The sequence below is a fragment of the Corythoichthys intestinalis genome, chromosome 9, assembly GCF_030265065.1.
Source record: "Corythoichthys intestinalis isolate RoL2023-P3 chromosome 9, ASM3026506v1, whole genome shotgun sequence".
Taxonomy (NCBI): domain Eukaryota; kingdom Metazoa; phylum Chordata; class Actinopteri; order Syngnathiformes; family Syngnathidae; genus Corythoichthys; species Corythoichthys intestinalis.
Genome location: NC_080403.1, coordinates 34,395,755 through 34,419,454, shown reverse-complemented (window position 1 = coordinate 34,419,454; position 23,700 = coordinate 34,395,755). Strand labels below are relative to the sequence as shown.

The 23,700-nt window shown below is 37.4% G+C and overlaps 1 protein-coding gene across 1 annotated transcript; it reads right to left on the bottom strand.

Moving 5' to 3' along the window:
- Positions 1 to 7,980: 7,980 nt before the first annotated feature.
- On the bottom strand, positions 7,981 to 23,669 carry LOC130921956 (monocarboxylate transporter 2-like). Its single transcript, XM_057846356.1, has 5 exons — positions 23,612 to 23,669; positions 20,632 to 20,852; positions 16,833 to 16,976; positions 14,395 to 15,201; positions 7,981 to 11,036 (listed from the first exon to the last, which is right to left on the bottom strand). The coding sequence occupies exons 2-5, from the start codon at positions 20,846 to 20,848 to the stop codon at positions 10,774 to 10,776; spliced, it is 1,431 nt and encodes a 476-aa protein (XP_057702339.1). The 5' UTR covers positions 20,849 to 20,852; positions 23,612 to 23,669; the 3' UTR covers positions 7,981 to 10,773.
- Positions 23,670 to 23,700: the final 31 nt, after the last annotated feature.

Genomic DNA, 23,700 nt, shown 5'->3' with positions numbered 1-23,700 from the left:
ACTGACCTCTTGTGGCAATCTACATCATTGTTCTACTGGCGTGAAACGTTGAACTCGCTGCCAGTGGCTTTAAAATGGCTTTCTTAAGTCATTTGCCATGTGAGTGAGGGGGAATATAAATCAAACACGCTGAGGACCAGAAATAATGAGAAAAAAGAAACACAAAACGCTGTGCCAATTACTGGCTCTCGTTCTACATTGCTCTTGTAAAAATGTAATCAATCACTTGCGCCTACGTGGACCACCTACAATGTAGTCCACACTTCAACGCCCCACTACCGAAGTCAAAGAGTAAGGTCACCAAAGACGAGGTCACAGTGTCCTTAATGAAGTAGCTTCAGAGCACAACTTGGAAATGCAAAGAGGGATGACAGCAGGATTTTACTCATCCATATCCATAAAGACATTCAGCTTTCATTTCAGGACCCCCCTGGAGAAACTCCATTCTCCTCGAAAAGCTTTCAGATAGGCACTGGGGATGCCACCTCACGCTCTGAACAGTGCCCCAGGGATCCTAGCAGGCCGAGGCGTGCTTATTAATGTCTCCCGGCGGGCAGCATGCAAAACAAAACACACCACAAAAGCAAATGCAGGCAGTGCCAGAAAGTGTGGGCATATGTATGCATGCGCAAGTATGTCCATTTTGTTGGAGCAAAATCTAGCTGCTTGACATTGCTGGCAATGTGAGCGGTTAGATTGTGGATTTTGTTTTGTAAACATGAGAAGAAAGGAATTGACTTGTGGATACTGGTTGAGCTTTCCTAAATTATATAAAAATGAGAACTCACGCTTCTTAATTAGGGATCCTAAAACACAAAGGAGTCGACACTATTTGACATTGTCTAAACTGTTTGTAGACTGAATTACGCTGTGCAGATTTCCAGTGGAAGAAAATTCAAATCATAATTAAAATTTGGCTCACAGCAGCTGTAATAATAAATAGCAGGAGGCCACATGGAGGTTGACGCTAATTAATCTTTAACAAGTTGCAGGGCCAATATTGCAACATTTTTGAAGTGATGCTGACTCCCTTATCAATATTTGGATTCACTCTGGATGGATTTACATGCAGGAGATGTTGTTTTTTAGCCTTTAATCCAGGGGTGTCCAAACTTTTTGCAAAGGGGGCCATATTTGGTGTGGTAAAAATGTGGGGGGCCGACCTTGGCTGACGTCCTTCACGTAGAACAATAAATTTAAGCAAATATTAGCAAGCCATTCTGTGTGTCACGTTTGCTTGATTATTTTTTTAATTAATAATTTCAACAATCTCGCAACTAGCCTTTGTGGCGTTCTCTTTCGACTCGAGGGCTCTTGCGAAATACTGCTGCTGTGAAATTAAACTACTTTCAAGTTGCTTCAATTTCTCGCTGCGTATCTTCCCTGTAATCTTGTCGTACATGTCAGATGTCTTGTTTGGTAATATCGCCTCACACTGAACTCTTTAAATACAGCGACTGTCTCTTTGCAAATGAGGCAAACACAGTTGTTGCGTATTTTAGTGAAGAAATAGTCCAATTTACACCTATCCTTGAAACGTCGGCCGTTGCAGTCAACTTTTTCTTTTTTGTTCATTGCCTTCATTTTAGAAAATTGGAAGTAAAGGATCACACAGGGTAATGTTGCTTAGAGTGCTGCTGCCTTTTAGTGGGTAATAAGGAGCAGCATTTAGTGTGTAAGCGCCTTCATATACTGATAGCAGTACTGCTGACCAATTTATTAAGTCTGTGTGCGGGCCAGACGTTGTTGATTTTATGACAGAGGCTGGGGTATTTTGTTAGTCAGTATTTCGTTATCCAGAGGCGGTGAGAGTTCTTGAAAAAATGTTTCCACTATCAACGAACCGGCTGCTCGCCTCATTCTTTTATGATTCTTTTCTTATGACATATTGAGGTAATAAAAAGGCCCTCCGTAGGGACAACTGTGGCTCATCTAATTAAACACCTCCAATGCGACCTTATTGCAGGCGTTGCCATTGAGTCAGGTCCATAGACCCTGACTCCCAGCATAAACTTCTGCATCTATTTGCCATCCCAAAATCACATAAATTAGAGAAAGGGGGAGAATATTCAAAGAAGGGTAATTTGCAAGGTCATTGTTTCAGAGACCGAAGTACTCTACATTATTTTGTGAAGGAAAAAAAATCCCCTGCATGCAATGGAAGTATTATAATTCAGAAGTGATTGTAGCGCTTCAACAGTTACCATGACAATCAGAGAAAAATGATCTTGAGTCGTTTTTTTCCAATGTCAAAAGAAGCAAAGGAATTATGATGAAAATTATAATGAAGATACAATTTAAAAGAAAAATAAATGAATAGTGGAAGTATGATTGGGTCATGACCTATAAAATCCTGGATTTAAGCTGTCATTAAAATTGCTGCAATCATCAGATTTGATCAATGCTTTTATAATTCTTTCTTTTCTGCATTTGTCAACGTGTAGTGTGTGTGCATAATATGTTGGACCTGCTAAAATGCGGTGTCCTGACGCAGTCTGCTATACAGTCAGGGTCAACTGGACAAGCGGTTCAGCACCTGTCCTGTCCCTCTCCTCTGCCTCCTTCTCCATATGCTGGCCATTAAAATGAGACACATGGATGCAAGTCTGGCACACCAAGAGACCTTCGCCACATCTGTTGAAAAAACCTTTAAAGAGGCTAATTATAGCACAGTGTAAGAGGGGAGCTTTGAATGGGGAATGAAAGAAAAACAGCGGATTCAGTTAAATTGGATTGGATTCATTTAGATTGAAACTTGTTCAATTTGTCAGGATCCAATTCCTGAAAAGTTTTAGTTTTGGCGGTGCAAAACTGTGCACATTCCAATATGGACATATACAGTACATATACATGAAGGTAATAGTTAAAATACAGTGGAGTGGGGTGTGAAATACTAAGAAATAATGTATGAATAAAACCTTATTTAATTGGAGAAAGATTACATTTATTTCTGCTATCAATGTTCATGTTCATATAACTGAAAAAGTAAGAGGCAAACATGCAAGGACAGCATATTAATTTAGTCTTGTTTTGAATGCACCAAATGAGCCTTTGAACGATGTGTGATGTGACTGACGTTCATATTTTCTCTTCAGACACCAGTCTATCAAGGTATGTCATAAAGTAATTGCGTGAAGAAGCTGAAATGAAATGTTAGAAAGTCATCAGCATTTTTTTTTTCAAGATTATAAAATGTTACATCAATCGTGATTATGATAGCCATCCAAAACTTGTTTCTAGAACTAAAAACAATATGTTCTGTGAGCGTATGCCCACACTAGACATCTGGTTTTAGATCTTTCCATTTGAGTATATGGCGGAAAACACAGACAAGACTGAAAAAGCAGTTTCTGTTCTTGCACTCCTCTTTAAAAGAAACTGCAGTATTTTAAGCTAAAACTGTTGTGTTTGATAAAACAATATGTCTATATGCTGCCATAGCAGATTCATGGCGCATTAAGCCCATGAACTATTTTTAATTTGTCCGTTTTACCCTGAAAACCCCCGTGTACAGACGACCCGCAACCGCTTTTGTAGCCATAAAAAGAAGTAATTATATTTATTATTCACAATGTCTGTCATTTTTAGCTTAGAATCATTAACTGATGTCTAACATTTAGTTTAAAAAAAAGAAAACAACTTAAAATAACTTTTCACTCGCATATTTTAAACTTTTAAACAATTTACCTCACAATGAAAAAATTTGCGTCTGTAAAATCGTTTAATTGTATTTTTTTTTTTTTTGTTACTGTCGCATTTTCCCCAATATGTTAGATGATAAATAATCGATCCAAACAAAGAAAAAATGTAAAATAACGTTTAAAAGGGTAACCATATGAAAAAGAAAATCTCAACCACTCCTTGTTGTCTGCGATTTCTGCATCGCGACCCTTGTTGTGTTACCATGTTTCACTCATAAAATCCCCCAAAAATCTGGCGGTGGCCATTCACAGCTGTGTCTTGACACTCGGTGATACATGCTACATGGAGTTTCTTGGATCGAAACAAGGTAGGTACGCGATATCTCGTTAAAATCGCCTTAAATTCTGCTCTCGCCTCCAGTTAGGGTTTTGCTGTTTAAAAAAAAAAAAAAAATAAATGCCCTCCTGTTCAAATTTTTCTTCCCCCAGAAAATTGAGATTTTAAGCTTTCCAATGATGTATCACACATGCATTTTGGACACTTTTGAAATTTGACCAAATTGGGGGTCTCAGAGCGGAACTTCAAGTCACCTGAGTGTTTTCCGCCATATATATTATTGCAGTATTTGGTATTCCTTTTACACTATACCATATTTCATCCCAATAAATCTCAACCAAAATATATGACCAGGCCCAAAGCATCAAATAGACTGAGTCTCTCACCTTTCTTCAGCACTCTTGGAGAGGAAGTAAATGATGAGAGGGGTCATAATATGGCACTACACCTATGGGAGCGCGAAGGCATGCGTGCCCCAGATTGCTGCAGATATCTGACCTCAGCACTGTGGGAGTGATGCTCAGTGAATTACCATGTCAGTGGCCTAATGCCCCGTTATGCCAGACCCCACACATATACATAATAAACACACTCCATCACCTGACTCGGTACAGTCACATTGCCCAAAGATAGCATATTAATTATAGATGTATGTTAAATTACATTCATTACCTCCACTGCTCAGTGGTCAGGACAGCAGCAGAGATGATGGATGGAGAGTTTGCTACAAGTCCCCCAAATAGTGAACATTCGCTATTACTTTTATACAGAGGTGGGTAGAGTAACCAAAGATTTTAATCAAGTAAGAGTAGCATTATTTCAAAATTATATTACTCAGGTAAAAGTAGTCATCCAAAAAATGTACTTAGGTATAAGTAAAAAGGTATCCAGTGAAAAGAATACTCAGGTAATGAGTAACATTGTAACAGTTTTTTTTTTTTTTTGTTTTTTTTTAAACAATTGTATTTTTTTTAATGAACTGTTGTTATAATTATACTGTACAATAATCCATTACATAACCACATTAAGCCAAAGAAATACAAAATTTAAAAAATCATTGAATTCCGGTGAGAGGAAACAAAAGACAGACATGAAGCATTATTCGTCCAAATAGCATGAGTGCCCTCTAGTGGAAAAAATAGTTCCCAGTTTGAATAGTTCTTTCATAGTTACAATTGTGAAATTAAAAGGATCTTATCTGCGGTTTTCCGTGGTCAATCGGTGCCAAATAAAAACTGGGCGAGAGGTTTAAATCCGTGCTTTCGAGTCGTGTTGTGGGCAGCGCTCTATGTCAAATACTTCACTATTTGATGGTGCTTTAAAGACACCACGTGATTGAACAGGCTGGCATGGTCATAGAACGGCAAGCTTGCGTCTGATCGGTTAAATTGAGTCATGATTATTGTTGCAACGTCTCATTGGTGAAATTATTCGAGCTACTCTTGGCATCCATGGCAAAAAATAATAAATCTAATATGTAGAATAATGAGGAAAAATGTAACGCCTCTTGTGTAGTCCAAAGTAGCAGAGTAACAGTAGTGGTTTTTCTTCACATATCTACTCTAGTAAAAGTAAAAAGTATGGCTGAGTAAAACTACTCTTAGATGTACATTTTTCTCAAAAAGTTACTCAAGTAAATGTAACGGAGTACATGTAACGCATTACTACCCACTTCTGCTTTTATAAAACCTTCACAACCTTTTGTCAAATGTTACCAGAATCAACATTCATATAATTTCATGGTAGAAACACCATTATTTCCAGTTAATATTGCTATTTATATTTTAAACAAAATTGCCTCTCAAGTTGCAAAAGCCGCTGCCACTTTTCATACAAAACATCACAACTGATTAAGGATAGATGTGTTTTGCTTTTTGTGCCTTTTTACAATACGTTTTGAAAAAGGAGAGAATAGAACAATGCCAGAATAGTAGACTATATTGCTGTATACATACAGCACATGAATTCCAACATATCAAGCTTTGGTTGTTGAATGTTGTTTTATTAACTTCATCGAGATATTATTTTTCTGTGCAGTTGTACTTCATTTCCCGAGTATAAAATTGGATTGCAGTAAATAGTTGTAATCAGTTGTGGCGTTGCTTGTAATTTGAGCAGATACTTTTTCAAATGTTTATCTAATTGGTATTTCTTTGCATTAATCAATACCCAAGATGTAGCTGTTTTTAGTAGTTTTTTGACCCATGACGCAACGCTATCATAGGCATGTTGATAAAGAGAAGTTAGATAAACACAATAATGTACTTCTGTAACCTTCAATGACAGCACATATTTTACACAATAGAAATATTGTACAGTAATTGTATTCTAATATTGTAATCTTATAGTAATAATCCCTTAATTAAATTTAAAAATATTTATCTGGAAACACAAAAAAATGAACCATTTGCAGAATTTGTACAATTTTAAATATCTTTGTAAAGAAAAATGCCTTAGACTATTATTTTAAGAGTGTGTCGATAACACAACACCTAAAACAATGGACATAATGGTAATCTTTTCCAAATCTACACCATAATGTCCCAACTCTGAGTGAAATCTTATTTTATTGTAGTCGTTCATTGTTCAGCCACTCTGTCGCTAGTACAAACTGACAAATATTTTAATGGATAAGAAATTTGAAAATTGAAGGACTAAAATACTATATGGAAAATTAAAAAAATCTTAAAAAAAAAAAAAGTCAAAGATTAGTATACTTGAGTAATCAGGTCCAAAAATATCAGGTTATACTGTTTGTTATCGCATTTTAGCCACACTGTAATGAAACCTTCTATTAAAGCCCTATTTGATAAACCTGAGATCACATTTTGTTTGGTAAGATGATTGCGTAAATAATGTGAAATTACACACATCACCAGTTATTTTTTGTGTGAGTCTCTGTGTGTGAGGGGGTATCACACAGTGTCCCCGAGCAAACAACAAAGCATCAAATTTTTACTCTAGCACCAAAGGCCACAGTGTGCACGTGTAATTCTATGTGTGTCTGTTGCACTGTGTTCTGTAAGTTTGATCTCATCCCAGCGAGAGGAAGCATTACATTGGTGTGCCTTGTGCTTGCTCAACACTCGAAGCCTATCTAATCTCTGTTGCTCTCAAAATCTCATTCAATTTCTTCTCCTGATAGATGCCAGTGCTCTTTGAGCCCGGTGGGAGCACAGTCTTTCTTTGCTGCTTGTCTCAGACTCTCCGCTTGTGTAAAACCACTCCCGTTTCATCTGGTCACCCACCAACTGTAAACAATCCAGATTTGATTCCTACAGATGCAAAGGTCAGGAGAAAGGAAGGCTGATCATCGACATTGACATGCATTCCCTCACCCACTCTTCTCGTGAAATAGAACTTAAATATAGTGTTTGGCTTCAACCCTTGTTATGCCTCTGGCCTGACACTCGGGACTAGGCACAAAAATGCACACTGTATTGATTTATGCACACATCTGTACTTTGGTGACCCGCTATTATGCAGATGTATGTGAGGCTCAACACAGCTTGGCGCGACCAGCCCAAAACATCCAGGCGTTGCTTGCTTCATTAGCTGCTCATGCCCTTAAGATGCTGACATTTCTAAACTTGTTCCCCCGTCTCATAATTGTGAAAAATGGACAAAACCAACCACACTGCAAAATTGCATGGCTGATGTTAATTTGAAGGCATTCCTTTATTGTAGTACAGTACTTCACCTCGTAGAGATGCGTATTCCTTAGAATGGCTTTGTTTTACCGATTTTACAATGCATGTTAATTTCTTTAAAAGAATAAACATCATGAAAATATTTTAAAAAACAATCTTTAATATTTGAGACACAAAGGTTTGAGAATAATGCCTGTAGAAGATTCATTTTAATTTTGATGTTTTACAAGCAAATACATGCACTGTCAAATCCATTTGAACATTCTGAAGCAATCATACATACAGTGGAATGAAAAAGTACCTGGACCTTTTGGAATTTCTCACATTTCTACATAAAATCATCATCAACTGTGATCTGATCTTTGTCAAAATCACACAGATGAAAAAAAAGTGTCTGCTTTAACTAAACAACTTTATAGGTTTTGATATTTTAATGAGGATAGTATGCAAACAATGACAGAAGGGGATAAAATAAGTAAGTGAACCATCACATTTAATATTTTGTGACCCCCCCACCCTTTGGCAGCAATAACTCCAACCAGACGCGTCCTGCAGCTGCAGATCAGTCTGGCACATCGATCAGGACTAATCTTGGCCCATTCTTCTCTGCAAAACTGATGTAGTTCAGTCAGATTCCTGGAATGTCTGGTATGAATCGCTGTCTTTAGGTCATGCCTCAGCATCTCGATCGGGTCCAAGTCTGGCTTTGACTTGGTCACTCCAGAACGTGTATTATGTTCTTCTGAAACCATTATGAAGTTGATTTAATTCCGTGTTTTGGATCATTGTCTTGTTGCAGTATCCATCCTCTTTTTAGCTTCAACTGTTTTACAGACGGCCTCAGGTTTTCCTGCAAAACATCCTGATAAACTTTTGAATTCATTCTTCCATTATTGATGGCAAGGTGTCCAGGACCTGAGGCAGCAAAACAGCCCAAAATCACGATGCTCCCCCCACCATGCTTCACGGTAGGGATAAGGTGTTGATGTCTTCTGTAGAGTGTCCAAGTGTCTTTTTGCAAACATTAAACTAGCAACAATGTGGCTTCCTCCGTGGAGTCCTCCCATGAACACCATTCTTGGCCATTGTTTTACATATAGTTGATATGTGCATGAGATATTGGACTGTGCCAGTGATTTCTGTAAGGTTTTAGCAGACACTCTAGGGTTCTTTTTTTACCTCTCTGAGTATTCTGCGCTGAACTCTTGACGTCATTTTTGGTGGACGGCCACTTCTTGGGAGAGAAGCAACAGTGCAAAAACTCTCTCCATTTGTGGACAACCTCTCTGACTGCCGATTGATGAGCATCCAGACTTATAGGGATGGTTTTGTATCCTTTCCCAGCTTTATACAAATCAACAATCCTTGAATGCAGGTTTTCAGACAGCTCTTTTGACCGAGCCATGAAGCACATCAGACAATGCTTCTCATCAAGACAATTTTACCAGGTTTGTGTTTTATAGTGGGCAGATTGGGCGCACACCTGACACATTTTTTTCAATTGCTCTTTAAGTGTCCTGAGGCTGAAGGTTCACTTATTGTACTTATTTTTCCCTCTTTCTGTCATTGTTTGCATGCTATCCTCATTAAAATATGAAAAACGCCATAAATGTTTGGGTGGTTTTAGTTAAAGCAGACAGTTTTAACATCTATGTGATTTTGACAAAGATCAGATCACATTTGATGGATATTTTATGCAGAAATGTGAGAAATTCCAAAAGGTTCAGATACTTTTTCATACCACTGTAGGCTTACAGTAGACTGGTCACTAACAGGAAAAAAAAATGTTTGACTAGATAACATGGGACTGACTTAGTAATAAGTCACCTACAGTTTTTCTTATAAGGAACATGCCTGATAAAACATTCAAGTTCTAAAGAGTAAAGGTGAATGGCTCAGTGCAATATTGTAAAAACGTACAGTAGCTGCACAACACAGAGGAATGTATTTGGCCAATGTATGATCGGAAAAGTACCATTAGTCATCAACAACAAAAATAAAATCCCAAATGACACAGCTACACGATATGCTATCTTCAGCCAGGCTTAAGCAACATATGCAGTCGTCATAGGGACATCAGACAATTATCGACGGTAATGTTAAGTGTACCATCTGTGCACACTGCTGTGCCAGCCAAGCGAGACTGACACTATAGGTCATGCACAAAATAAACTTGTAAATCAATTTGGACGACAGTGTTTAATAACATAGTCACCATTTGTTTGCTAATGTTGACTTCCTTGTCAAGTAGATGGAAGCTCAAGTACAATACAAAGTCATATTAGTAATCCATCATTCAGTCATTGCTGTTTTAATGAGATGCTTTGAAGACTTGAACAAGTAACAAAATAGCTTCAATGGCAAATGCTGGATTAGTTTACCAGTGTTAGGAAAGTTGTATTACTTGTGTTCAGCAAAAGATCTCGAAAGCACAATTTCAAGTGAGAACAAAGGAAGGGGTGTTTTGTTGTTGTCTCTCTTGATTAAAGGACTTCAGGAAAGATGCATGACACATTTGGCCCATTCTGACAAATTATTTTTATCCATTTGCCAGTAGGTCTGTTAGAACTTTTGACAAGTTTGAAAAATATCCAGTTCAGATCAATACAGCATACTGAAATGTTAAAAGAGATACTGTTGTTTGACCTGTTAATTGTTTCAAGTTATTCAACTAAAGCACCACTTTCAAAGTCACAAGATCATATAAAATAGAGGTTCTCATAGGTTTACTGCAATGAGGTATGACATTTATATGGAATGTCTCAGAAACATATGCTGACTGACATTCATACCATCTCTGTCTTGTAATTTTATTGGGTCAATATTCTGATAAAATAAAATCATTTAAGATAAAACACGGCTACATTGCTATTAATTGAAAACAGAGTTTTAAAAATTGAGGAATGTAAACAATGATGTTATAGCTGCCTATTGGCAAGCTTATGTTAAGTGTAAACATAATTACAATCATGGCTTCACGGAAGCGCTAACAAGGCCAGCTCATAAAATAATTAGTGTGAATAAAAGCATTTTAATTTGTCTGACTAAATGGCCAAATACTGCAACTCCCTGGATGTGAAATACATCTCTTGCACATGAGGGATACGCAAACCAGAAGGAAATGAATAGTAATTAATTGCATCTTTCAAGACAGCGTTGGCTCGCTTTCGTCTTTACACTCTGGCAGAGCTGACTGCTTTGTAGATAAACTGTGATTAAGTGTTTTTAGCACCTCGGCTTGGTCCTGGCCTACAATATTATTTTGATTTTGTTGCCTGCTGCTTTCTTTTTCCAGCATGTGATAGTTGTAAATGTTCATGATGAAAAGAAAGATCCCACCGGTAACAATGACTGTGCCGCACAAGAAGAAGAGGTACTTGTAGTCTCCAAATACATCTACCAGTAATCCTGCAAAGAAACAAGATGGTGAGTGTTGAAATGATCATACACACAATCTCACACTTTGTCATCAAGAGAAAAATAGTTTTGAACAAACACGCTAACAGCACAATGCAATATCTACCAGTATTAAATAATCTTGGTAAATGGCTGAACAAAGTGAGTGAGAAAAATATCAAAAGGTGGGGTCAGATTTGAGAGGTGTGACGTTGGAAAATGACTATGGACCACTACACTTGATCTGGACATTTATGTGTCTCTCAGAGGGCAATTTTGACAACTGCTACCAAAATGAATTAGTAGATAAGACCATTCTAAAAGCCACAAATATCAAGGTCAAGTCTGCAGAAAAGTGACAAATGTACTTTGGATTAGGTTTAAGTCTTCAAATGTCCACAGCACGCTCAGCTTAAAGACATGGATCAATTGACAGGTGTTTATCTCTCGCTTTCAGTGTCTATTTGTCAGCCCGTGTCACCAAAATGACATTTTCAGTCATTCAATCAGAATATTGGCCGTTTTCTTTCTTTCTTTCTTTTTTTTTTTTTTTTAAATGGGGGGGAGGGGGTTAGGGCACTGAACTATGTCACGCAGCAAGGGTGTAGGTTTGCATAGGGACGGTAGGACATAACACTACCAACTTTTCAGGATTCTGAAATTCTCCCCACCAACTTTTTAGCAACCTTATTTGCATTACATAATTAGTGCAGTTATATAGGTAATTTAGGTAATAGGTAAAACAGACCCTAACATTATTAAGGGAATTATTTTCATTATGTTCAGACTTACAATTATCCCTTTTCACTTGCTGATTCCCTCTAACGCACATTTGATTGGCTGATGACTTGTACACCCTCCCTCCAGCCCCTCTCGCCACACACACACGCTCAATCTCACCCCCCCAACAGATTCATGTCAACAACATGCAACCTCCTCCACCCCTTTTGAAAAGTAGGGATGTTAGAATTTTTTTTTCCGGCCAGCAGCAGCCACTGTAAATGAAGTAAAAATACGGCTATGTTGTGGAGGTGGGGGAACACCACTAATTTTGCTAAAGAAAATCTGACCTGAATCAGCGTTAGCATAACATTAAACTGTTTGAACTTGCTAACCTACATAACTACTACGGTCAGGCCAGTGCATTACGGTAATGCAACGCGGTGGCTTCAGAGTGCAAGTCCCTTTATTTAAAAAAAATGGGGAACTATCCAAGAATCCACTTCAGGGGGACACTGACATGATAAAAATCTGTGAAATTAAATCACACATCAGAATTTCATTAGAGTACTTCGATTCGAGTCTTGGGGTAGTCTAGTATGCCTCAGATGTAGATCAGTCCTTGGATATCTCAGATTTTTCTTCATTATTTTTTCCCAAATCATTATATTATTACAATACTTTAGTTTGAGTTTATGGGTGCTCCAGTATTCCCCAGAAGTGGACCCATTCTTAGATAGCCCCCCCCCCTTTTTTTTTTTTTAATAAAGGGATTTGTACTTCAAAATATTTCTTTAGTAATTTTTGAAAACAAAGTTTTGAATTGAACGTTGTATCGCCTGAAACAATACACATGAAAGTTAGTATAAGTCAAAACAGATTTATTTTGCATTGATAACTTAGCACATCAATTGTTTAGATTCATATTCGTGAGAAATGTAGCTCTGGCCCTCAATCAATAATCTCTTTGGTCTTTTTAGTGTCCCATCCCCAGCAAAAAGTTTATATGCAGGTTATGCTGTTATGTCGTCCCTACCAATGTTGAGACCAAACCTACGCTCTTGTTACGCAGGAGCATTTCATAATCTAAAATCGTGGAACCAGCTCTACTCTTCAATGGCAATTTGACCAAAATGCAATTTCCAAGCCCAAATGTCTTCCGTGTAATGATTAGCCAACTAAATGAGTCATGATGCCTTACAACTTTATGCATACAGAGGTTTAAAAGTTAGGCTGATTCATTACAGTGAACTACTTTTGATCATTAATTGTAAACTGTAATTTTAGAATTCAAATGCTCTTGGAGGTTGTGCCATTTGATTGATAGCTGTCATATGGTGAATTGACAAAAATGACCATTGCACTCATTAAGACTGGCTTTGTTTGGCAACACATTAATGAGGTCCATCTGGCATAATCATCTTTTTCAATGCACTCCATTTTGATTACAGCACAGGTACATTACCAAATAGGAGACCCGGATGGAACATCATTAACAGCCATCATTAACAGCAAAAAGATGACACAGCGGTAGGTACCTCACTTAAACGTAATTGGAGTGAGTGACCCAAAGGTTTGGAGGGGCAGTAATAAACAGAGTGGTTAGGGCAGATGTAATGACTGTGCCCTCTGGAGGTGAATGCAAGATGTGCAGAGAGTCACTTGTTTGCACCTGCAAATTAGCACCTCAGCAAAGGGTTGCAGTAGACAAATCAAGGGGCCTACAAATTTTCAACTCAATAAAATAGGCAAAGTCAGTGGGCTGGTGTACACACAATGGATAAAGCTGTGCTACTTCAGTGCCTCATTAGGGGCCTTTGTTATAGATACACTTTACAGAAACATCTGCATGATCTGTAGAAACAAGACTGTAAGTAAGCAGTGCTCTATGATGGCATCTTTTTTTTTTTTTTTTTTTTTTTGGGCATGGCATCAATTTTTAAGAAGGCAACCAAAAGAAGATGCACTCCTATTTGATGTTGTTCCACTTGCAATCTGTTATTACTTCGCACTCAGAATTTGAGACCATTTCATGACACGATTGCACAAAATAGATTTTTGCCCCCAGCAAGAAAATTCAATTTCTCAAAAAATTGCATGGGAATGCTTTGCTCTGCTGGTCCGTAACCTTTTCTAAATTCCCATTTAAATAGATGTTTCAGTCATTGGAATTTAAGTAAATATTGGGAGCTAATAGGGAGTTTTTTGTGGGTCCAATCATGTTGACACTGGAGTCAAATTACCAAAGCAAAGCAGGTCCAAAGTGAAATTTTAGTGTAATTTTCCCAAAATTTTTTCACGAAGAGTGAGCAAAATAGTCTGAAGTTGGAAAGGTTGAAATCAAAAATCAAAAGCACTTTTAGTGGGTTTGTTTAGGAAAGTTTTTGGCAAAAAGAAATCCACAAACACCAAATCCGATATATTTTGGGATCCGGCAATGTAAATTATTTTGCAGGTCCGCGTTGAAAATCAGTAATAGTGAATATAAAACGATACTTGCATATGAAGTGTTTTTTTCCTCAAGTATAAAAATAATTCTAGCTTCCATTTTTGCATCCATTTTTGTTATTTTCACACACACATTGAAATTATAATACCGGGCGTAGAACACTTATAAAATGGCTCTAAATAGATTTGGTAATACAGTTACCTGCAGCAGGCGGGCCTAGCAGCATTGGGATGCACTCAATGATGGTGACCAGTCCAACAGCACTAGGAAAGCGTTGATTTCCCATCAGATCCATCAGGCATTCAAATATGAGGGCAAAAACCATGCCGAAACCCACACCAAAAAATATGGCATAGACCACTAAAAATGTATAGCTTTTGATTAGTGGGCATAATAAATGGCATGTTCCATTGAACACCATGGCGAAGCTGAAGAAGTACTGAACTCTTGGTCTGATCCACCTGCTGTTGGCAAGCAGGCCGGTGCCAGGTCGAACAAACATGTCCACAAAACCCATAATGGAGAGCAGATATGCTGCTGAGTATTGGTCAACACCCTGACTGACAGCATATGCTGAGAGGAACACAATAGGTGCATAGGCACCAAAAATGAACATTATGTTCCCAATGAGGTAAATTAGAAAGCCCCGATCTTTGAAAAATGACCAATCTACAGCACGACTGACACAATTTTGTTTCCGTTGCTTGATGCTGTCCTTATTTGACTGCTCCTCCACCTTAAATTCTGGTGCACGAAATGACACATTACAGGAAACAACTGGTCTCATCAAGGCTCCAGCTACACAACAGTTGAGCATCAGAGCCCCTAGGATAAGGAGACTTCCTCTCCATCCAAACTTGTCCAGTAGATATTGATTAAGAGGTGCCAAGAAGCACAAAAACACAGGACTCCCTGCCATTGCTAAACCGTTGGCTAAAGGACGCTTAGCCAAAAAGTACTTGCTGATGATGGTGAGCGATGCATTCAAGTTTAAAGCGAGTCCGCAGCCTGTGTGGAGACAAATAGACAAACATAATCCATTAACACAAACACAATTGATTAAATTAATATGACGATATTCATTAATATACATCACCTTGGAAATAATCTTTTTCCGTTAGTGTAGGTCGATAGAAACTTAACTGATCATCCATCATTTTCTGTAGCACTTATTCTAACTAGAGTCACAAATACTCTAAGAATAGATTGTTGTCACTTTAATCAATACAACAGCCTATTTTAACCCCTTTAGACCTAAGCAAGCTACTGAAGGACATGACGTGTTCACGTCTCTAAACCAATAAATACACTGAATTTAGTTGCTATTGCCATTTCTGGGAGAGGATTGGATGAAACTTTACCCATCGAAATCAAATCATGAGGTTTGACACGCCCTATTTGCTTTTTTTGGCTCTTTGAAAATGGCTGACCAGATGCAACTTGAAAAAGGATCATGTAAAGTGCTCATTTCTAATTAAAAGCACATTAACATAAAAAAAAAAAAAAAAACAATAAAAGCATGAAATATCCCCGACCAAAAAATTGCACTTTGTTGTGGTGTTTGAGTAGAATAAAAATCAGTGCAGTGTTTGTTTATTTATTTATTTTGCCTAGCGGAAAAAATGTGGGTCTGAAGAGGTTAAGGTTTTTTGCAAGTTTTACTGCAAGGCTTTGTGTAAGATTTTTTTGTGATTGTAGTTTAAATTTTAATTGTATTTTCTCTTTTGTGGTTTGAACTATGTGGTTTGTTTAGACAGGCTCTTCTTTACTTGCTGTGGATTTTACAGAATAACACTGTAATGGACAAAATAAATGCCTACAAAACTGCACTATTTATTGATTTACTACACAGGTAGTGGACAAAAATAATATTGATAAAATCATGCTATTTACTGATGTTTAAAACAATCAATTATTAAAACGGTAAAAGGTGAGAGAATCATATCAGACCAGTTGGGAGCAGGATAAGTCAGATTTCTCAATACGTTAAGCATACCAAGGTATTTCAGCAATCAATGAAGCAGCTTACTGGGGGCTCAAATTACATAGATATTGTTTTTCTGCACCACACAGCTGTTTATGTTCCTCTAAACATGCTCTGTTTTGTAAACTGTGCAAGTACAGGACACATATGCCCTCTAGTATCATACAGGGCCAATTGCTGCACTTATTAATCCTTACATAGTTGTCCTTGGTAGGGTAATGAGCCTCTAAAGGTGGTTGTGAGCCCCATGTGACAATCTTGACAGTAGGGTGAGCAACAGAGCAGTGGGCCTCTTTATGCCATGCTCTCCAGAACCGACGTATATTGCTTATTTATCAAAGCAGTCCTGTTCCACTTGGAGCACAGTAACTGCCCCCCTCACTAACTGGAACGGGCACCCAAATAATGCTGTGGGGGGAAAAAAGCTACCGAGTCAGAGGAAATGATTATGAAAGGAGTTGAAAGAACGTCAAGGACAAAATATCAACAACCAACACATGAAAGGAGTTGAAAGAACGTCAAGGACAAAATATCAACAACCAACACATAATATCAGAATGCCCATCAATGAAGCAACAGTAACTCACTTTAGATATACAGTACTGCATTTTAGATGAACAACAATTGAGGAAAAAAAGGGATCCCAATACTGTACCTGCAATGACACCAATGCATAAGTACAGGTAAATGATGGAGTTTCCAAAGGAAGCAGCTACCATGGAGACCCCACACATCAGGCCCCCAAGTATGACTATGGATCGGCTTCCATAGCGATTGACCAACGCGCTGCTTACTGGTCCTGTGAAAAAATATATTTGGATGCATATTATAATCGAGATATTACAGTAATTCCAATTGTCACATGTTGACAATGAGGAGTGTGGAGTGAGGACTTTTGATGGATCCTGTAGTGCAATAATGGATTTTCATTTCATTATTTCATCCAGGAAAAACTGCTAAATACAAACGATTCACAGGTGGACTACAAATCCGAAGTTCATGGTTGTCAAACCTGAAAAACTAGAAACAGCGATGAGCCCGTTTGTTAGTACAACCTAAAGGACTATGGCAGAAGTAACCAACCAACCAGCGAATGCATAGAGACAAAACAACACACAACATTAATAAATAGACAAGTTTTTCCTACACAAATATACATATGTACAACATTCATAAACAGACAAACTTTTTATAGATACTATTTCAATATGTACAAAATCTTTGGAAGATTTAATGGATATTTAATCACAACACTTTGTCCTCCTTTAAACTTGAACTTCACATAACATTACCCATGTGCATCTTTACAGGATTGATCATGTACAGCAGTGCTTCTCAATTATTTTCTGTCACGCCCCCCCAAGGAAGACGTAAATGTTTCGCGCCCCCCCAAACTCTGCCGCCACTGTAAATAGTATCATTTGTCTATAAAATTACTATTATAAATACGCATCTGCCTAACATTGTGTCCTTTTTTTCTAATAAAGAAAAAAGTAACATAGATCAACTTATAATAAAGTATAACTTTATTAACATTGTTTTGTTTGTAACAGAGAAGACTTGACGTGCATCAATTTGCCTGAATTTTTAAAAAAAAATTCACATCCAAACTAAAAAATACACTCAAGGTACATTTTTGACCATTTGATACAGAAAAAATGTAATAAAATCAGTAAATAATAACATTAAAATTGATTAGAAACATTCACTCATGAGGACAATATGCCAAAAAATTTGACCGAAAAAACAAATCTGAATAAAAGAAGAAAAAAAGTGTCCTTGGACAGGACAGTTTTTCTTTTTGCTGCTCACAGTATTTACCTCCTTTGCAATGGCGTGGAGTTATTTTGCAATGAGCATGCTAACAATGCTCACTGGTTTACTGATATAACAGTGACAAAGCAGGAAGATTGTTGGCAATATTCGGCACGTTTTCACTGAAAAAATCAAGCGGCTTAACAATGAAATTGGGGTCTAATGTCTTTATGTGGCGTCTTAATTGATTTGGCTTCTGGCTGTCTGCTATAATTATTTTTAGACACAGTAAACAGTGGTCTTTCATCATCACCCACTGTATTAAAAGTCAAAGCTAAAAGGCAAACGGCACGAAAAAAGCGCATTCACGGCGGCCGAGGTAGAACCGTAGGTGAGGGCGGTCGTCGTGACGATCCCAAGCCGAAAATGGCACTTCTCGGGCGGCGACGTGAGAACCGGACAAGACAGTGGGTCGCTGCGTGAGTGAGTCCGGTCGGAAAATGGCTTTCGAAAACGGCGGTGGCACACTGTTGTTCATATCTGTTGTCTGTGTGTGCTGAGTGCTCTTCCTTAGTTCAAAAATACTGCGCGCACTCTGAAAATGAGAGCGCCACTGCCACCTACTGAGTGGATGTGCAAGTACACTTTATTCCAGTACGGCAAAAAAAAAACAAAAAAAAAACATGTTCCCCGAGGTCACATGCGCCCCCCCTGGCATCGCTCGCGCCCCACTATTTGAGAAGTACTGATGTACAGTATGTGTGGGAATTAATTACTCTTCTCATTGAGACTCGGTCACAAGCGTATCTTCCCACTATCACCATTTCCTCGGTCATTAAAACTTATACCGTACTGGCCCGAATATAAGATGGTGTTTTTTGCATTGAAATAAGACTGAAAAAGCGGGGGTCGTCTTATATTCGCGGTCGAGACGTTATACCCATTCACAATGCTAGATGGCGCCAGATATCATTAAAGCGATATTCTGTCGTGACAGATTTCAGCTACTCTCAAGTTTAACCAGTTTGCATTATTTTATTGTAATGATTTTCCTTATTCAGATTTGTTTCAAGACTACGGTTACAGTTAGACTTCACTTTGATGGTTAATGCAGTTATTGCAACTTTGTTGTTTTATCACAATCGATTGGTTTATTTACATTTCAAAAACCAGAAGCCATTCATTTACGAATGTGATTGCACTTTAGTTTACATATTTAAATGTTCAGATATTAAGATTTAAATATGGCAAAAGAACATGCTTTTTCTCTCACATATATTGTTATAATCATTTGTTTCATTTCAGATGTACTGTAATTATTTTCTGTATAAAAAATAATTTGGTGTTCAAAAAGTCTTTTTTCAAACTTGAGTCATCTTATAATCGGGGTCGTCTTATATTCGGACCAATACGGCATTTCATATGACCACTTGAGTCTGAGTTTTCTGGAAAAGGCTGTCATGTCTTTACCGAGAGGAGTGTTGATGGGAGCCTCTAGTTTGCAAGCTCAGCCGCTGATATATTTGCTTTGTCTCTCTTTGCCAATTGGTGATATTGCTAAAACCTTGCCAAGGACAATATGATAAAGCCTCAGGTGAAGCAAATATTTCACCAATTTGGTGTCTTCAATTGAGGTCGGGTAAGGCACAGACCTTTTCATGATTTACCTTGAGCATACCTCCATAATTTGTGAGAAACCCAAATAATAGATTTTAATTGTGCGTTTGATTCTGCCATAATGATGATTTCATGGTTTTAAAAAATGGTTTGTTAGTTTCATCACATTGTCCATTGCAATTCTTTTGTTTTTTAGCAAGTTTTTAATACTGTATACTGTTAGTGCATATATAAAATATCTTATCTTTTCTGATTACCAGAACTCCATGTTTGTAGTACACACCTATGTACTATGAGCACATGCAAAATTTCCCATTCAAAAGCTGTTTTTCTTTTTTTCCTACAACATATTTGCTCAATTAGGGCTGTTTGTTTTCCAGACACATATTTGAGTAAAGAGAGATTCTCTCACATTGCTATTTTGCAATCAACACTCTAGCTATGTCAAAATTGTCACTGTTTCCTGGTGTGAGACGAAGCACTATCAAGTGCGATCTCATAAAATCTAAATAAAACAGACTGACACGTAATGCGACGATTTATAAAAAGCGGTGAGAGTGTAGTGAAATGGCAATGTGCCGAAAAAAGGGCCTCTTCATACTGCACTTAACATGTAGCGTGTCAACAACAAGCCCATTCATTGTGTATGCAATACGAGGACACGTGGACAGAGTCGCAAACTCATTTCAGAGCAATAGAGCCACCACAGATAAAAACTCTAGTTATTTTCTGGTTGCACACTTCATAATATGTACTAGAAACTGCAATTTCTGGAGAAATTACACTGTGGCTTTGCTGTGTGGAGATATAGATCTTAGCCCCGTCCAGGTTGGTTTGGGGACATTTCGGGGACAATATCAGGTCACTTCCTGTTGATTTGGGGACATTTGGGGGACACATCTTGCTCATATCAGGTCTTTTGGGGACATAATATGTATTATTGTACCAAAGTGCAATATACATTTTACTGGAATAATAATATTGGGCGGGAAAACCACAATCCCTAAGATTCCCATTTAACCATTTTTAATGGGGTAGGTGATAAAATACAATGCTTTTGTTATTCTTCTAAGTCAACTCACCTCCAGCATACATGGCTGCTAACATGATTGAGGATATCCATGCTATATCACTGTAGCTGGCTTGCAAGTCTAATTGGATGTCATTGAAGAAAATGGATAGGGCTTTGGGTGTTGCATAGGCAAAGCCAATGGAAATATGAGCCCCAATCACAACCATCCAACCCCAGCCACCATCTGGGGGTTTGAAGCAGAGCTCTTCTGTTGGTGCATGTGACATGTTCCTAATGAAAGCAGAAGGTGAATGTTATTCAAACAGTTTTTCCTTTCACTTTGCCAACCACAAATAAAACCAGTCTAAATAGTCAAAATGATTCATAATAAATGTGACAATAAGTGTAAATCTAATGAATTAAGTCTCGTATAGTACAGTTTATTACAAGTAATTTTAAAAATTATGGTACTGAAAAATGTACATCAGTGATGTCATTAGTGATAAATCAACAGTGACTCAACTTGTGTCACTTTAGTGCGTAATAGCTGCAGAACAACTTTTTAAAATAGAAGCACAGTAGCCCCATACCTCAGAAAAATTAGGAGGGCAAGCAGAACATTTATAAGTGCACAATGAAAATCCACTTAGAGAGTAAAAATACTAATTTCCACCATGTTGCTGATGCAGTAAATACACCAGCTGTTTTCTGCAGTATAATCAACACGTGAATTTTGGTGTAGAGAAGAGGTTTGTCAGCAACCAAAAAATAAATTATATAAAAAGAAATAAAAAGAGAAAATGTTATAATGAAAGCCATATGTTGTTCAAAAATTAAAAAAACAGTTCTACTTGAGTGCTGGATGAGGTTTCAGGAATAAATTGATATGATGTACAGTACTTTTATGCATACGCGGAGATTGAGGGGAGGTAGGCGGGGCAGTGCCAACCTCCCCTGGTGGCTGAAAAATGTCATTGCATGCAATTGACTTTCCTATACCACTATACTGTAAATGAAAAAGAATGTAGCTGGTAAAATGTTATCTACAGAAGTTATAAAGCAATAAAAACAAACAACAAAAATAATGAAATGAACAAGTCCTTAAAAATATTTCATAATGGGTTTTTGGACAGATCATGTGACTAGCACCTTAGAGACAGTCCTTTGCTTTATTTAACCAAAACTACACCTGACGAGGCAAGATGGATATTTGGTATTTCATTGTTTCATGTTTTGCCCCCCTCGTCCCGCATAAGTCAAACTGCACCTATGCTTTTATGTCCATTTTTTATTTGTTTATTTCTAAAGTGATATACAAATATTGCAATGATTATCTTCAAGTGTACTATCCGGATTAATCAGGATCAAATCGAATCGTGACCTGTGAGCAGAGGTGGGTAGTAACGCTTTACATGTACATTTAGTTGAGTAACTTTTTGAGAAAAATGTACTTCTAAGAGTAGTTTTTCTAAGCTATACTTTTTACTTCCACTTGAGTAGATTTGTGAAGAAAAAACTCTACTCTTATTACGCTACTTTGGGCTACACAAGAGTCGTTACATTTTTCCTCTTTATTCTACATATTGGATTTTATTATTTTTTTTGCCAAGACGTACCTGGTGTATTACTAGGGTAGCTCTACCGATTTCACCAATGAGACGTCACAACAAAAATCACATGAGTCCATTCTACCAATCAGACGCAAGCTTGTCGCTCTATCTTCACGCCAGCCTGTTCAATCATGTGGCGTCTTTAAAGCACTGTAAAAAATGAAGTATTTGATATAGAGCACTGCCCTCAACATGACTCGAAAGCACGGATTTTAACCTCTTACCCAGATTTTATTTGGCACCGATTGACGACGAAAAACAGGAGATATGATCCTTTTAATTTCAAAATAATAATTATGAAGGAGCTTTTCATGATTCAAACTAGGAAATATTTTCTCCACCAGAGGGCAGTCATGCTCTTTGGATGAATAATGCTTCATTCATGTGAGTTGAATGATTTTTTTTTTTCATTTCTTTGGCTTAATGTGGTTATGTAATAGGTTATTGTACAGTATCATTATATCAACAGTCGATATAGATAACTTTGTGTTCAGAAAAAAATACCAAAAATACCATACCATAGACCAAAAATCCAACAAAAATATAAGTAGTTACTCACAATGTTACTCATTACTGAGTATTCTTTTTTTCAACACTTTTTCACTTGTACTTGACTACATTTTTGGACAACTACTTTTACTTTTACTTGAGTAATATTATTTTGAAGTAACACTCCTCTTTCTTGAAAAATTTAAAAAATGTAAAATTTTTGGCTACTCTACCCACCTCTGCCTGTGATTCGTGATACGAATCGTATCGCCAGATATGAAGCAATACACACTCCTAATTAAATCATGTTTATTTTATTTTTTTTCATTTTTAATTAAGACATGTACTACTGCTCGCATGTCAAGTCTGGGGTCCAAACTGCCCTTTTTTAGCAATCTGGAGGCCTGAATTTGTTTAAATCTAAAAATATGTGAATTAAAGCAATCTAGTATTTTAGTGGTAGCGCAGTTATTAAATATTGCATAATTTTGACGACTACTGGGGAAACAGGATTCCTCCATATTGCTGTAATGTTCTACAAAACTTAAGTGTGAATAATACTCTACACCAACTCTGAGTACAGCAGTATCTTTGACTTCTAATAGTTCGCATGTGACAGTGACAGATCAATGGGAACTGTAACGTATCGTATTATAGCACTGAGAAAACGCTTTGTCAAGTCAGACTGACCCATTTTAACTGCAGCATCTATACAAATGTTCCTGTTTTTCAGTATTTTCATACATGGTTCCACAGATTACAACTACTGTATAACTAAACTCAATCAAAAAGCGACATTGTTAATTGCGGCCATTTCACGAGAGTAAACATTTACCACGCGGACTTCTAGTCGTAGTAGAGGCAAAATATACACGAATTTAAAGATGAATGAATGCACTTTTAGACAGTTGGGTGACATTTCCGAATTAAAACGTTTATCGAAGAGCTTACCTTTTGTTTACTGCCCTCAAGACAACGTAACCAAGTTTGCCAAACTTTCTGAGTACAGTAGAGTAATAGTATGCTGATCACGTGTCACC

What these genes read in the sequence shown, in the direction of transcription:
- LOC130921956 (XM_057846356.1), bottom strand. Translation starts at nt 20,848, where the DNA reads ATGTCACATGCACCAACAGAAGAGCTCTGCTTCAAACCCCCAGATGGT. An exon ending in AGCAGCCATGTATGCTGGAG is followed by an intron (nt 16,977 to 20,631) that starts GTGAGTTGACTT and finishes ATTTTTTCACAG; the next exon opens with GACCAGTAAGCAGCGCGTTG. An exon ending in ATGCATTGGTGTCATTGCAG is followed by an intron (nt 15,202 to 16,832) that starts GTACAGTATTGG and finishes GTCTCCACACAG; the next exon opens with GCTGCGGACTCGCTTTAAAC.